Source organism: Lithobates pipiens, unplaced genomic scaffold (genome assembly GCF_037356315.1).
Source record: "Lithobates pipiens isolate NorthernLeopardFrog02 unplaced genomic scaffold, aLitPip1_a1.2 Scaffold_25, whole genome shotgun sequence".
Lineage (NCBI taxonomy): Eukaryota > Metazoa > Chordata > Amphibia > Anura > Ranidae > Lithobates > Lithobates pipiens.
Window position 1 is genome coordinate 20,677,265 of NW_027507787.1, and position 14,126 is coordinate 20,691,390.

The 14,126-nt window shown below is 38.7% G+C and overlaps 1 protein-coding gene across 1 annotated transcript in view; it reads right to left on the bottom strand.

Moving 5' to 3' along the window:
* Positions 1 to 14,126, bottom strand: part of PCDH15 (protocadherin related 15) — a 1,670,337-nt gene that overhangs the window by 83,418 nt on the left and 1,572,793 nt on the right. Inside the window, exons 32-34 of the mRNA XM_077454160.1 lie at positions 9,991 to 10,209; positions 6,638 to 6,646; positions 4,206 to 4,316 (exon numbers count right to left, since the gene is read on the bottom strand). Of these exons, the coding sequence (XP_077310286.1) occupies positions 4,206 to 4,316; positions 6,638 to 6,646; positions 9,991 to 10,209 (339 nt within the window). The remainder of the gene's footprint in view (positions 1 to 4,205; positions 4,317 to 6,637; positions 6,647 to 9,990; positions 10,210 to 14,126) is intronic.

Consider the following 14,126-nt stretch of genomic DNA (forward strand, 5'->3'; position numbering starts at 1 on the left):
TACCATCCTGAACATTCACATGAATGGTCAAGATTAATGCAGAGATAACAGAGCAATGTCTAATGGTAAAATAAAATTGATATATGATATATAAATTTTTTTTTTGAAAGTTTGGAGAATGAAGCTTTAAACAGTGTGCTTCGAATACCAGATGAAAAAAGGAAACTTGCTGTCACTCATTTCAGATCATTAGATCTGCCACAAAATGATATGTTTCCAAAACAAGAGAAAAACAAGTACTGTTCCTCTTGTCTCTTGTAATACTGAGCATGAAAGGAAGCCTGAAGGCTTGTTTTATATGCAAGACATAGAAGTTTTGTTTGATTCCCCAGATGCCCAGTACCAGAGTGTGAGAGTCTGTGTAGGAGAACAGCATTCTAAATTTAGGCATGTACGTTCAAGCTTTCAACATTAATTCATATCAATTTCCTTCAAGTATAGTCATTGTATAGAACACTATGTATGGCATATATATATTTAATAACTGAACTGTTAAAAATGTTTAAATGAAGGAAAGTTTCTTAGTCTAAAGTATTAGTGATATTAAAAGGTATTCTAATGAGCAGCATGGTACAATTATATGTGGCAGTAGCAAATAAGCTTCGTTATTACAAAGTTGTTACATGAGATTTTACTGCTTTCTCAATTGCTTGTATTGGCATGTTTTTCTCCACTATAGATTACCCATGATGACTACCTTTTGTAACAATAATGCTTAAACTTGTAATTTAAACTTTAATACATTGGAAATTAAATTAATAATTTCTATTGTCTGGTCTATGCTAAACTACATTTGTAGTGATAACAACCAAATGAAAATATTTCTCAGAAACCATTTTAAGCAATATTCTCAAACTGCTTTAAAGGTGCCTGTAGTGGCATGTAATATTATACAGATGGGTCAGATTCATTGTATTTTAGTGAACATCGGAGTTATTTATTAAATTATAAGATGGGTATGATGGCTGAAATTTGCCATTTTCTACGTTCAAGGGTGTTACACAGGAATTCAACACTCCTGGTTGCTCTGCACTCATCCACGTGAGTCTGTAAGTTGAATCACTATTATGCTTCCTCAATAATACTTAAAAACAATACCATAGACTTACCACACTATAATGCCTCTCCCATCTCTTCTCTTATTTTTCTGTCTGAGATCTTGAAGTATTTTTTTTTGGACCTCTCCCCCCTTTTTTTTCCTGCATAATGTAGAGGCCCCCACCCCACAAGCATTAAGGAGAATAAGCCACTTTAGGTTTACTTGACAGCCCCCTTTCCCACAACCAACCCACACTCCCATATTGCTTCATTTATTTGTCAGAGCCCTAAGAAAGCCCCAATAATTTCATCAGAGCATATACTCTCAGGATGCAATGCTCAGGCCTGAGTAGCTGATCACCAGGCTGAAACACTGTCATACTAATAAGGGGAGAAGGAAGAGGGTAGGGCATGTGGAAGGGAATGACCTGTCACTTTGCCTTGAATCATTTTAAAGCAGCACTCCACGTACATAAAAAAAGGGTTAAAAAAAAACAGGTCCCTTGTGAGGAATATAAAATGTTTAATGTATCTTATAATACTGCAATTTTCTTTTCACAATTCTCTGACTACAAGACTAAAAGATAGAGTAAAGTGGAGTAAACACTTTAAAGAAAAAAATGCACGAAAATTTTGATATGATAAAGGCTTTTTTTTGCTGTTCATTGTTTCTGATCATGTGCAATCTTTCGCTTCTGATTTTTTTCATATGAAAATGGTACACATTAAAGTGGTGTTTCCACCCAAAAAAATTTTTTTTACTCACCTCTAAATGCCTGTTGCTAGGGGGCCCTCGTAGTCTGCCTCCTTCAGTGCCTGGGCACTGAAATCACTTCCCCTCGGCGCAACACAGTCATCTGGGACCTGTCACATGTATCAGATGACTGTGCAGCGTATCACAGCGAGCGGCGCCACTCACGCATGCGCAGTGGGTGCTCGGCTGTGTGCCCACAGTAAGAATGCCCACGCCGCGAGTGGAGCAGGGAATGAGGGGGGGCTTCGTTCCCCCGCATCACTGGACCCTGGGACAAGTAAGTGTCCGATTATTAAAATTCAGCAGCTGCAGTATTTGTAGCTGCTGACTTTAAAAAAAAAAATTTTTAGGGGTCACCCCACTTTAAATGAAAATTGTTTTTTCTGTTCCTGTACAGGAAAAATTTTGAAGTTTGTCCCTTTGGAAATTTTAGCTCAGAAGGTCAGAAACGACTTTTAAAAGTTGTGTACACACTATCAGAAAATCGTTCCACAACATTGCCAATTTAATGTGTCTTTAGACATTTGTAACTGGAAGGAGGCACCTTATAGAAAGAGCGGAACAAAGGAAAGATCTGAGGCAGAGTGTGTTTTTCTTTCATAGTTCAGTGAGCAGGGAACTGTCACAGTAAGCTGCAATATTACAACTGGAAAGTCATTATCCTGGATATGCAAGGCTGTGTACCACAAGAATAGATGAAAAGGGTTACACATATTTAAAAATGTAAATATATGCATTCCACCCATGTATGTAAAGCTAAATCTAAATCTATTTTGTAGTATGTAACATGTTTCATTGTATTCATTGATAAGTGTCCTTTAAGACAAAGTACAATTATCCTTGTTGCCCATTTGCCCTGACCTAACCCACCCTCCCCCACCACAGATGGATAATTCCCTGGATCCAAAAGCCTCCAAAGTATGTTTACATCCAATCCCATAGATTTTCATATGGCCCAAGGCTGGACATGAAGAAAAATGGCCCCACAGAAGTCTATGGGGCTGTAATGAGCATGTGCAGCAAGTATAGTGAAACTTGTGGTGCTGGACGTAAACAAACACTGGAGGCCATGGCTGATCAGATAAGGGTGGCGGCTTAAGGTTGTTAGGCTGCAATCAGATAAGAAATTGTTCAATAGATTCTTACTTTTTTTTTAACAAAACTGTATACAGTGAAACAATATGCTAATTATACAAAAAAAAGCAAGGTTTACAAATACTCTGTGTCTGTAAAGTCAAATTCTATGTACCTGGTTATTATGATGAATCAGTGGTTATACAACTATCCAATTTACAGATCTGGAACCAGAATGCAGTTTAGGAATTCTGCCATACTGGCTGCATGCTTGTGCTAAGTCAAGTACTCAAAAATTATTGTAAGTAAATTACAAGTAAATTATTATAATACTTATTATCATAAGTTATTAGGTCATCCTGGTTGTTGGGTAATGCAGAGAGCTATGCAATGATAGTTCATCTATGTTTCCCATGGCAGGTTTCCTTTAAAGTGAAAGTGACCTTATGAATGATGCAAGAATACGACTAAGAACTTTAGTCTGAAATGCAACACTAACCTGATTATGTACCTGTTTTGTTCTAAAATAAAGCTACACTTTATAAGACGTGGTGACATACTTTGTTGTTTTTATCAATGCAGACATAAGTGAGAAACATGGCAGATGTTTATTTTAACCTATCCAATGATGTTTTTCTTCAGAGCTGTCACCTGGGGGGCTTTTTTGCTATCCCCATAGACATTACATCATTACCCAGTCTTGCTTAAAACAGTTAAATCAGACCACTGTCATCTCATATCTATGAGCTCACTGATATTTAAATATATATTTATGTATTATTTATATAAATAAGCTTGTCTAATTATTGCATGAAAATAAATGCCAACCATTGATTAATTAACCTCTCTTTTTTTTTTGTTTACTGTAAAAGTGTGGTTACACATCATAAGAAAGCAAATCAGGATTATGCAATGACTCAGTACATCCTAGGATTAAAGCAATACATCAACATTTAAAATATACTATTTGTATGCATTAAACTATACAGCCTAGAGCCTTTGAAGCTAGCTTATGATACCTTTTCCATGGGAAAAAAAATACCGAAACCAATTCATCATTTGTCTTCCATATAATTCAGCCACTGAGAAATTCTATTTAGAAAATTTAAATATTTCTTCAAATCTATTATTGTAGAAGAAAAATACTGAATCTTACAGTATTAAATACTTGGCTACAAACACATTTTTAACCAACGCATCTGAGCAAACTACTGTATGTTGCAGATCACAGCAACAAGATAAATTTCAAACTGCTTTTGCGATAACAGACATGAAGCAGCTCCCACCAGTGCAATGATTCATGCAGTTCTTCAGGAAACAATTTATATTCAGTACTTACATAGTGCTGTCACCCAGCTCTTCATACAGATTATTGGCAGCAGGGGCTGATGATTTGCCTGCTGGCAATGCCATCTGGATCCTCGCTGTCTTTGCACACTCAGCTTGCCTCCTTTTTGTAAGAAAGAAAGAGGACAGACAAGGTGTCTTAAACATCTAGTAATTGTTAATTCTTAATAAAGAACTCTTTTAGACTTACACTGTGGTAAATGTTAATTGTGATACAATTTATAAAACTGTGTGTTGGGGCAAATCAGATTACTGAAAGAAACCACCCAGAATATATGTAGAAGTAAACCAACTAACATACAGTAAATTAATTCATTAAAAAAGGTGCTCTGCAGCATTTTTATTGCTACACCATCACTGTGCTGAGATCACACCTAACCATTTCTTTTTTTTTTGCACGGTCCCTATTCTTTGAATCTTTAAGCGATCATGTCAGCAATCAGGGAGTCCAAATAAACCTTGCCCCTGTAAAGAAAGTGAATCAAGAGGAATCTCCGACTGAAGTCAAAACTCCCTGGGGCAGGGGCGTAACTATAGGGGGTGCAGCAGTCGCGACCGCAACCGGGCCCTGTGCTGCAGGTAGCCCATGCAGCCCCCTCTACATATGGCCAGCAGCAGCATAGGCAGCTAGGGGTACCAGTGCACCATGCACACGAGTGGCTGGAGGTGGAGGGTGACTAACAGAGCTCCATGCTCAACTATCGCACTGGCTGCTCTTTAGTTGTGCATTCCCCGCATGACCTGTGTCCTCGGCCGACTTCTCAGAGTACCCCTCTCCTGCTCCATGCATTGCTGCTCAGTTCGATGTCTGTTCTCCCCAGCCAGAGTCCTGACCCCCCCCCCCCCCGAGTCCGGCCCACACTGCACTGCATACTTCTCCCAGGTAAACAAACTTAAGCACACAGATGCAGTGCAGCCCTATGAGAGCCGGCTCCCCGGAGGACACTGCAGGCTTGTCTGCAAGCCCCCCTCTTCCCCCGTCATACACAGATGATGAAAGGTCTTTTTGGGAGATATGCGGATCACCCGTCCAGCACACTGGATGGAGCCCAGGCCAACATGGATGAGTGCATGGCCTGCAGCTTGGTCATGGTGAGTGAGAGGACCCCATCCTCCACACACCATTACATAACCCCTCCATCCCCCCCTGGGGACAGGGACCCCCACCTCCCCTGGGGACAGGGACCCCTTCTCATCTGGGGGCAGTAACTTCATCTGCCCTGGAGAAAAGGACTTCATCTCTTCTGGGGACGGGGACCCCATCCTGCCTAGGGACAGTCCCCCAATGGGGCAAAAATTAAAAAAAAAATAATAATAAAAAAAACTACTGATACCAGTGGTGGAACTACAGGGCTCACAAAGGTCATACCTGTGACCACAGCCTGGAGTTCCACCGCCGGACTTGGAGGGAAGGGCCCTGGCTGGGGTTCAGGGGGGCCCTTCATGGTTTCTTGCATCGGGGCCCTGAAGGTTCTAGTTACGCCACTGCCCTGGGGTGTTGATCTGTCTTGTCTACCTTCAATCAATGCACGCTTCTGTTAACACTCATATATTCTTGTAGTCTGACAATAAGCCACTGACAACCTTGAATGCTGATTTTTTTTGTATATTAATGCAAACAAATGCAACCCAACATGATGAACATGCAGGCAACAAAAGTATTTTTGGAGAGTAAACTAAAGGGCAACTGTGTAGGGTATTTCTGATACATGTATGGAAAATGTTTTTATACAGTTTTAAATAGCACACAAGCCAACCTTGAATAACTTTCCTAACTAGGCCTCATGTATGACGTTTCTAAAGAACCCTTTATAATTTCTTCCCAAGTATTAATCAGCTACTATTTTCTGCTGTTGAAATTGCAATATATAAAACATACAAAGGAGACACTGACTGGTTAGTAGGAAGGAAAGACATATTATTCATCAGACACTTTATACATCAGGCTTAATGTGTTTGAATATAATAGCTACAATCAGATGTAATAGTGTAAAAAATAAGTGTAATCTGTGACTTTATAAAAATAACTAGTATGATGGATGACACTGTTCATGGATTATACAGATTATAGACTTTTGGAGTGACCTCTAATACAGTAAATTGGGTTTATAAAATATATGTTTATAAGATGATTCATAAATTATTCAACATCTATATTTTTACAGTTATGCATTTCATTCTACTTTCAAAAAATAAAACATGTGCCATGTCTTACAACTATTTTGCAAACCTGACAAGTGACATTGCTGGTTTTCCAAATATTTCTCATTTTACAGGATATAAGCAGAGACTTTGCAGCTTCAACTTCTAGGATATACTTGACATGGTGTTTGCTACTTATGCAAGACTTTTTGCATGTTTTCAGATAGTATTAGAATGATTTATGTATAGGAGGTATAAATAATAGAAACAAAATGTACTTACTCTTTAAACCTGTTCCACAGGGGCAAACACACCAAAAGAAAAAAGAAATACATTAGAATGTTAATGAAAAAGCCTTGTCGATATTAATGAAAGCATAAATATTAATCTAATATACAAAATATTTTACCCTTTGCAGTTTTTTTGTATTTTAAAACACTTCACTGTAGCAACAAAATGCATTTAGGTAATTATATTGTGCAAACATGCCCAAGTATTTTACCTCCAACAATGAAGCCCTAATTATCCTAATCGTTCCTAAAAAGTCAGTTATTAGGCAAAATCCACCCTGTTTGTGGATATTAATGACATAAGACAAATCATTTTCTAATAAACAAAATGTTTAGCGTTTGCAATTTTTTAGTACTTTAGTTTACTTCACTTCAATAAATTGCACTTAGGAAATTATAATGTGTAGACATGCCCAAGTATTTTACATAACACAATGAAGCCTTAATTGTCTAAATTATATTAAAAAAAATCAGTTATTAGGCAAAATACACTGTTTTTCCTTCTTTCTTGAAATAAGAAAAATGTTTTTGCCTCAGCCTAATTGAAGGCAATTAATTACTGTAAGGGGGACTTGCATAATCGTAAAACACAATTATACTGTTGATTAGGGATCAGCCTAATGTTCGCTTGTTTGCCGAACAGCGAACATCATGCAGTGTTCGCAGCGTCTTCGAAACCCACAGATCACCATTAAAGTCTATGGGACACTAACATGAAAAAACAAAAGTGCTTATTATAAAGGCTTATATGCAAGTTATTGCCATAAAAAAGTGTTTGGGGGCCCGGGTTCTGCCTCAGAGGACATGTATCAATGCAAAAAAAGTTTTAAAAACTGCTGTTTTTTCAGGAGCAGTGATTTTAATCATGCTTAAAGTGAAATGATAAAAATGAACTATTCCTTTAAATATCGTGCCTGGGGGGTGTCCTTAGTGGCCTGTAAAGTAGCGAATCTTTCCCGTGTTTAGAACAATGCCACAGCAAAATGACATTTCTAAAGTAAAAAAAGTAATTTAAAACTGCTTATCTGAGCACGCAACCTGCCAGGTCACAGGAAAAAGAGGGGACGACAGAGCGCCCCCATGAACCTTACCAAGCCACGTGCCCTCAACATGAGGAAAATGCTTTGGAGTCCCCCAAAATACCTAGTCCCTATGTTGAGAGGGACAAGGGCCTCATCTCCACAACCCTTGCCCGGTGGGCTTATCACAATCTGGAAGCTCCCTTTAACAAGGGGGCCCCCAGATCCCACCCCCATGTGAATTTACATTCACCAAAAAAAGTATCAAAATGGTAAAAAATTACAGTAGACAATTTAGGTCCTTTATTAAAAAAAAAAAAAAAACTGTCCCGCAATGTCCATTAATTTTCGCTCACAGCATCCGACAACCCGAGGAAAAAAAAAAGACGGAAAAAACTCTGCCTCCATGGGAGGCTCCCGCTGACTGAAGTCTCTTTGCGATGACAGCTGTTATATAGCTGAGGGCGGGGCCACCTGGTGACGTAAACAGGTGACCCTGCCCCTTCTGACACCACATGACATCAGAGGAAAACAGGGCCATCCATTTACGTCACCGGTTGGCCCTGCCCTCAGCTATATAACAGCTGTCATTGCAAAGAGGCTTCAGATGATGGGAGCCTCCCATGAAGTTGTTGATGCATTTTTTCTTTTTCGGTTTCGGGTGGATGATGGATTTACATCGCTGCACATTTTTATTTTTTATTTTTTAATAAAGGATTTGACCCAAATTGTCTACTGTAATTTTTACTATTTTTGACCTTTTTTTGGTGAATATGTAAGGGTAGAATGTACCCGATATCCATTCAAATGGGGGGCCCAGATCTGTGGGTCCCCTTGTTAAAGGGGGCTTCCAGATTCCGATAAGCCCCCCACCCACAGACCCCCACAACCACCGTGCATAGGTGTTTTGGAGGGACCCAGCCTGGTATGGTTCAGGAGTGGGTGCGCTCTCTCATCCCCCCTTTTCCTGCAGCCTGCCAGGTTGCATGCTTGGATAAGGGTCTGGTATGGATTTTGAAGGACCCCATGCCTTTTTTTAGTGTAGGGTTCCCCTTAAAATCCATACCAGATCTGAAGGGCCTGGTATGGATTTTGGGGGGACCCCTACGCCATTAAAAAAAATTGGCTCAGGGTTCCCCTTAATATCCATACCAGACCTGAAGGACCTGGTATGGAGTTTGGGGGACCTCTACGCATTTAAAAAAAAAAGTGGTGCGTGGTTCCCTCTTAATATTCATACCAGACCCATTGACTGGGGGGATCCCATGCCATTTTTTTCAATGATTTTTATCTATATTACCAGGATCCAACAATTCATTACAGCCGCAAGCAGTTTAAAATGAGATTTGTTTATTTAGAAATGTAATTATGCTGTGGTATTGTTCTAAACACGGAAAGATGCACTACTTTACAGGCATACTACAGACACCACTCAGACATGATTATAAAAAATAATATTTAATTTTTATTGTTTAAGCATTATTAAAATCACTGCTCCTGAAAAAACTGCAGTTTTAAAACTTTTTTTTGCATTGATACATGTCCCCTGGGGCAGGGCCCTGGTCCCCATACACTTTTTGTGGCAATAACTTTCATATAAGCCTTTAAAATTAGCATTTTTGATTTTTCATGTTTATGTCCTATAGACTTTAACGGTGCTTGCTTGTTCGTACAAATATTTTGCCTGTTCGCATGTTCTGGTGCGAACTGAACCGGTGGGTGTTAGGCTCATCCCTAATGTTGATTGAATACAATGAATGTGCTTTGCTATGGATTACAAGTACATTTTCATACACTGCTCATCTGACAAGTGCACATATTTGTAAAGTCACCTTTTTTTCTTTCCTGGGTAATAGCTCATTTTAGAAAGCTCAAGTTTCTTCAACTAATGGTTGGCAAGTACTTATGAAATACATGGAATGAAACTGGAATTATATAATCTATTTATTAAAAATTTTTTAGCAGTGTATTCACTGAGGACTATATGACAAGCAAGTTAATATTGATATTTGTGACCAAATTCATATGTTAGTAATACTGGGACATGAATACAGAGAGCATAATATAGAGATAATACCATTTTCAGTCATACAGAATAGTCTAATTTTCAGCCAGCAGATGGCGCATGCTCATTTCTAGGCTATCCTGTATGTGTTTTGCTGAAAAAGCTTGTCATTAGAGTATGAGCTCACAGCTCATGCAACAGTTCAGATATGCAAATTAATGAGTCAGAGCAGTGACTTATACCCCCTTGTGCTAATGCTGGAGAGAACTGTGTTTAACTGGTTCATCATTGTTCATTCTATAAAGATAGCAATTTACTTACTGTCTGTAGCTGACCATTACAATTAAAATAGCCGGTATACAGCAGAGGATGATAATAATAGCCAGTGCAAGCAAAGCTCCTTCAGTGTAGCCTACAGCTTGGGCTTGCTTCTTTACATTGGCTACAACATCTGGGGTTCGAATCTCCAAAATACGTCCTCCAAGGCCAATGTAGTCTTGAAACTGTTTATTGATGTCAAGCACTTTACCATCTAAAAATCTGAATAACCAAAAATAAGGATTAAATAAGACCATAATGATGTATGCATCTGTCTTACACACTTATACGCTCTCTCTCTCTCTCTCTCTCTCTTCATCCAATCAGATATTACTAGCAAAATGAATCTTATGTTAGACAAAATAAATGAAAATGGTGTAGAAAGCCATCTTTCAGTAAGATGATGCCAGTAAATGAATATTAACTGTTTGATTAGACTGCTTTTAATTTTAATTCATTTAAGCCTAATGAATGTACGGGTATGGAAAAATGTGTGTGTAATGCACACTACCTTTTAGCTTACTCAACAAGAGTGTTGTCAATTCTGCTTTTGATTCTTATCTTATCAATAATTAATTAAAAAAGAAAAACAAACATTTTCAGATTACTAATGCAAAATGTTGCATTTTTAAAGAAGGCTTCCTTATATAATACAAAGGCGAGAAGAAGAAATTGTTGGCATATAAAAATGCTGAGCTTTACACTAGATGTCACTGCAGCACAACATCAATTCATAGATGCAGCTGCATGCATTTAATAATAATCTCCAAATAAACCAAGATCACAGTGCCCTATAGTTTTTTACTCTTTTGCTAAATATATTGACAAGTCTAGGAAATTAAAAAGTGTTTGCAATGAAATTATCCCTATGTCCACATATCGCAAATACTATAACTTTATTGTCTTATTTGTAGATGTTTTACTCTTGTAGTGACTCTTGTGATATTTCTTATGCACTTAAAAAATATTACCCCATGTAGCATGTAATATGGAATGCAGGAAATATACTTTCCATTGCTGTGTACCCACTTCTCCATTATATCATGAGGATTGACAACACAAACATCTACATAAGAAGGAGCAGAATCTTCTTAACATTATTAAAGAGAGCAAAATAAAGCATGGCAAAGGAATGGCTCTTCCTCCATTGACTTAAAAAAAGTAATTATACTTTTGTCTGCGTTCCTGTTGGAGAGATTTTTCTTACCTTATGTCACAGTGATCATACTAAAAGTGAGGCAAAATCTCCCTATTGGGGCACCGACAAAAGCCTGTCAAGGCTTCTTAGGTTATTTATATTTTACCAAATATTATAAAAGAATGGGAACACAATTCTTCCTAAAGTTCTAAACATGATTCTGAGTAAGGCTGAATATAAGCCAGTTGATATGACTACTTGTGGTTTTCCTATAATTTATTCAGACAATGGAGACCAGCAGCTATAGCAGTAGAGAGGCACCCTCTGGCCATCAGGATAAGTACATGATTAGGTCACCCTGCAGATGATACACGTTTACCCAAGCTGTGGGATGTAAGCATGAACTGGTCTTCACCAAAGGTCCTGATGGTGGGGATGGGTTTTGCTGGTCATTGGATCACCCCGCCAGAAGGTGAGCAAGCCAGGCTTTGGTAGCAGATGTAGCAGGGGCAGAAGCATAGTCAGTAAACAATCAAAAGGTCTATAACAAGTGGTTGAATATTGGGATCAAGTGGAAGTGTAGTTGAGAAATAAGTCAAAGGTCGATAACAAATGGTTGCAGGTTGGGATCAAATGGAAGCGTAGTCAAAGAACAAGTCAAAGGTTGGTAATGAGTGGTAATGAAGTTGCTGACAGCAGCAGGAGTGAAAGGAGCAAGATATTGGCTGAAGAGCACAATAATAATAATATATCTTAAGAACTGAATCTAGGTTTATTCAAACTCACATATATCCAGTTTTATATAAAGTCGATTATCCCTCAATCTTTCAAAGACAGCGGAAACATGCTTGCGATGCTCTTATAGGTTATCAGAAAAGATGAGAATATCATCCAGATAAGCAATCACAAACTGGTCTGACAAATCTCAAACAACATCATTCATGAAGTGTTGAAAAGTTGGAGGAGCATTGCAAAGGCCAAAAGACATAACCAAGGATTTGAAATGCCCATATCTTGTTTTTTTATTACAGACATCCTGGAACTCATGGTATTGTGGAGGCAGGTTGTCATATGGCTGGGTTCTTGCCTTGCAATGGGGGGGTGGGCATAAAATCTATAGTCCATGCTCCCCAGTTAATTAAGGGATTATGGGTAGAAAATCAAGGATTCCCAGGATGACAGGAGGAAATGTAGGTAATGTAATCAGCTGAAAGTCTCACAATGGTCGAGAACCATTTCATGCAAGCTTTTTCAGGTAACAGGTCCTGACAATAAAGGTGAACCGTCAATGATCTCCATATTATTGGGGCAGATTTATTTCTTGTTTTAATATTATTGCTTTGGGCAAATTCCAAAAAGTTCCCCCCAGTCCCCCCAGTCCTCAAATCCAGCATAGCAGAGCAAGGAATTTCACAGAGTGTATTGATAAGTCTAATAGGAATGACAAAATGAGATAGTAGAGAATTAACTATTTCCTTCATGGATCAATGAGGAGACTGGATAATGAAGTTTATTTGTTCAGGCACTAGAACACCAGTCGCAGCAATTTTTTTTTACTTTGTTGGGACAATTTTTGACATCAGTTTTTCACATCCTCCAGCTAAAGTCCTTAACCACTCTTGAGTCCCAGAAAAATTTTACATTTTACATGCAAAAACTGACCGTTTGTCAGTGTATATTGTCCGATCCATTTTTTAAAAAAATGAAACAAAAATAGGGCTTTGGTGAATTCCAAAGAACAAATGTTGATGGAAGCAAATGTAAATGGAAGTAAATGGATGATCATCCATTTACATCTGTTTTTCCAAAGAGATACATTGATGTACGTATTTGTCCATGGATGAAAAACGGACAAACAGACGCTATATCCATTATGGCCATGCAAATCCGCGCACGCACATTAGCAATCCTTGCTTAACAGCGAACGCAAAACATGCTAATTACCAGTGTTCTGCTGGATTATTGTCAGATCTGTATTCTGTGTTCCTGTGTTCCTTGCTCCTGTTGGATTAACTGTTACTGACCCAGCTTACCCTGACCTGCTCTGGCTTCTCTTCTGGCTCTGAACCTGGCTTGTTTCACAGACCTGCTTTTGTCTGTTTCAGATTGATTTCCTGTGTTTGACCCCAGCTTGATCACAACTACACCTCCTGCCTCTGCTTCTGACGGCCTTCTTGTGTTTGACCCCCAGCCTGGCTTCTGAAAATGCCTCTGCTTTTCCACCTGTTAAGATCCACCAGTACCCCAAGGGAATTATTGGCTGTGACCACCCTCTCTGCTCCTGGGTGTCCACTCCTGAAACCATCAGACAGCTTCACTGGCAGGCAACCCGTGCATCTCTGGGCATAGCACCCTCTGTCTCCAACTCCAGAGGTGCTCTGCATTCAGCCGCATGGGGAGCCCTCTCGTCACCTCAGCCTCCAGCCTGGTGTGCGACACATTGTCACTTTGACTAAGGGGGGAAATCTCTCTAATGCAAGCCCTGAAGGACAGTAAAGCCTAACAAAGGTTCTAATCCTTCCCACTCTATGTAAATAAAATAACGCAGTCAGCAGATTAGTTTACCAAAATCATGGTAAGTCATTCCCCCTATGATTCCGGAAATCAAAAGTAGTATGGAAACCATCCCATGCTACAGTTTATGTTGTTTACTTTGTCTAAAAAATAATGTACATAAACAGCTTTTCTATTGCTACAATAGTCTTTTGGTAATCACTGAAGATACTAGAGGTGTTGGAATCATTTAAATGGCAGGTGTCATTGTTTTGTACATGGTTACATAATGCATACTAGCACATTATGCAAGTGCCTTTTTTTTTAAACTGTTGTGGTTTACTACCACATTAAACCAGCCCTTATGGGATAGTTAGTATTCTATAGAACATATTATTAAGGTTTGTTCGTTGTTCATTTATTTTTTTGTCTATTTGTTTCGTAATGCAATTTAAGGATGTTTAAACTTTTATGGGATGGTTACTTTCCTTTTGGAAGTGCATTCTCC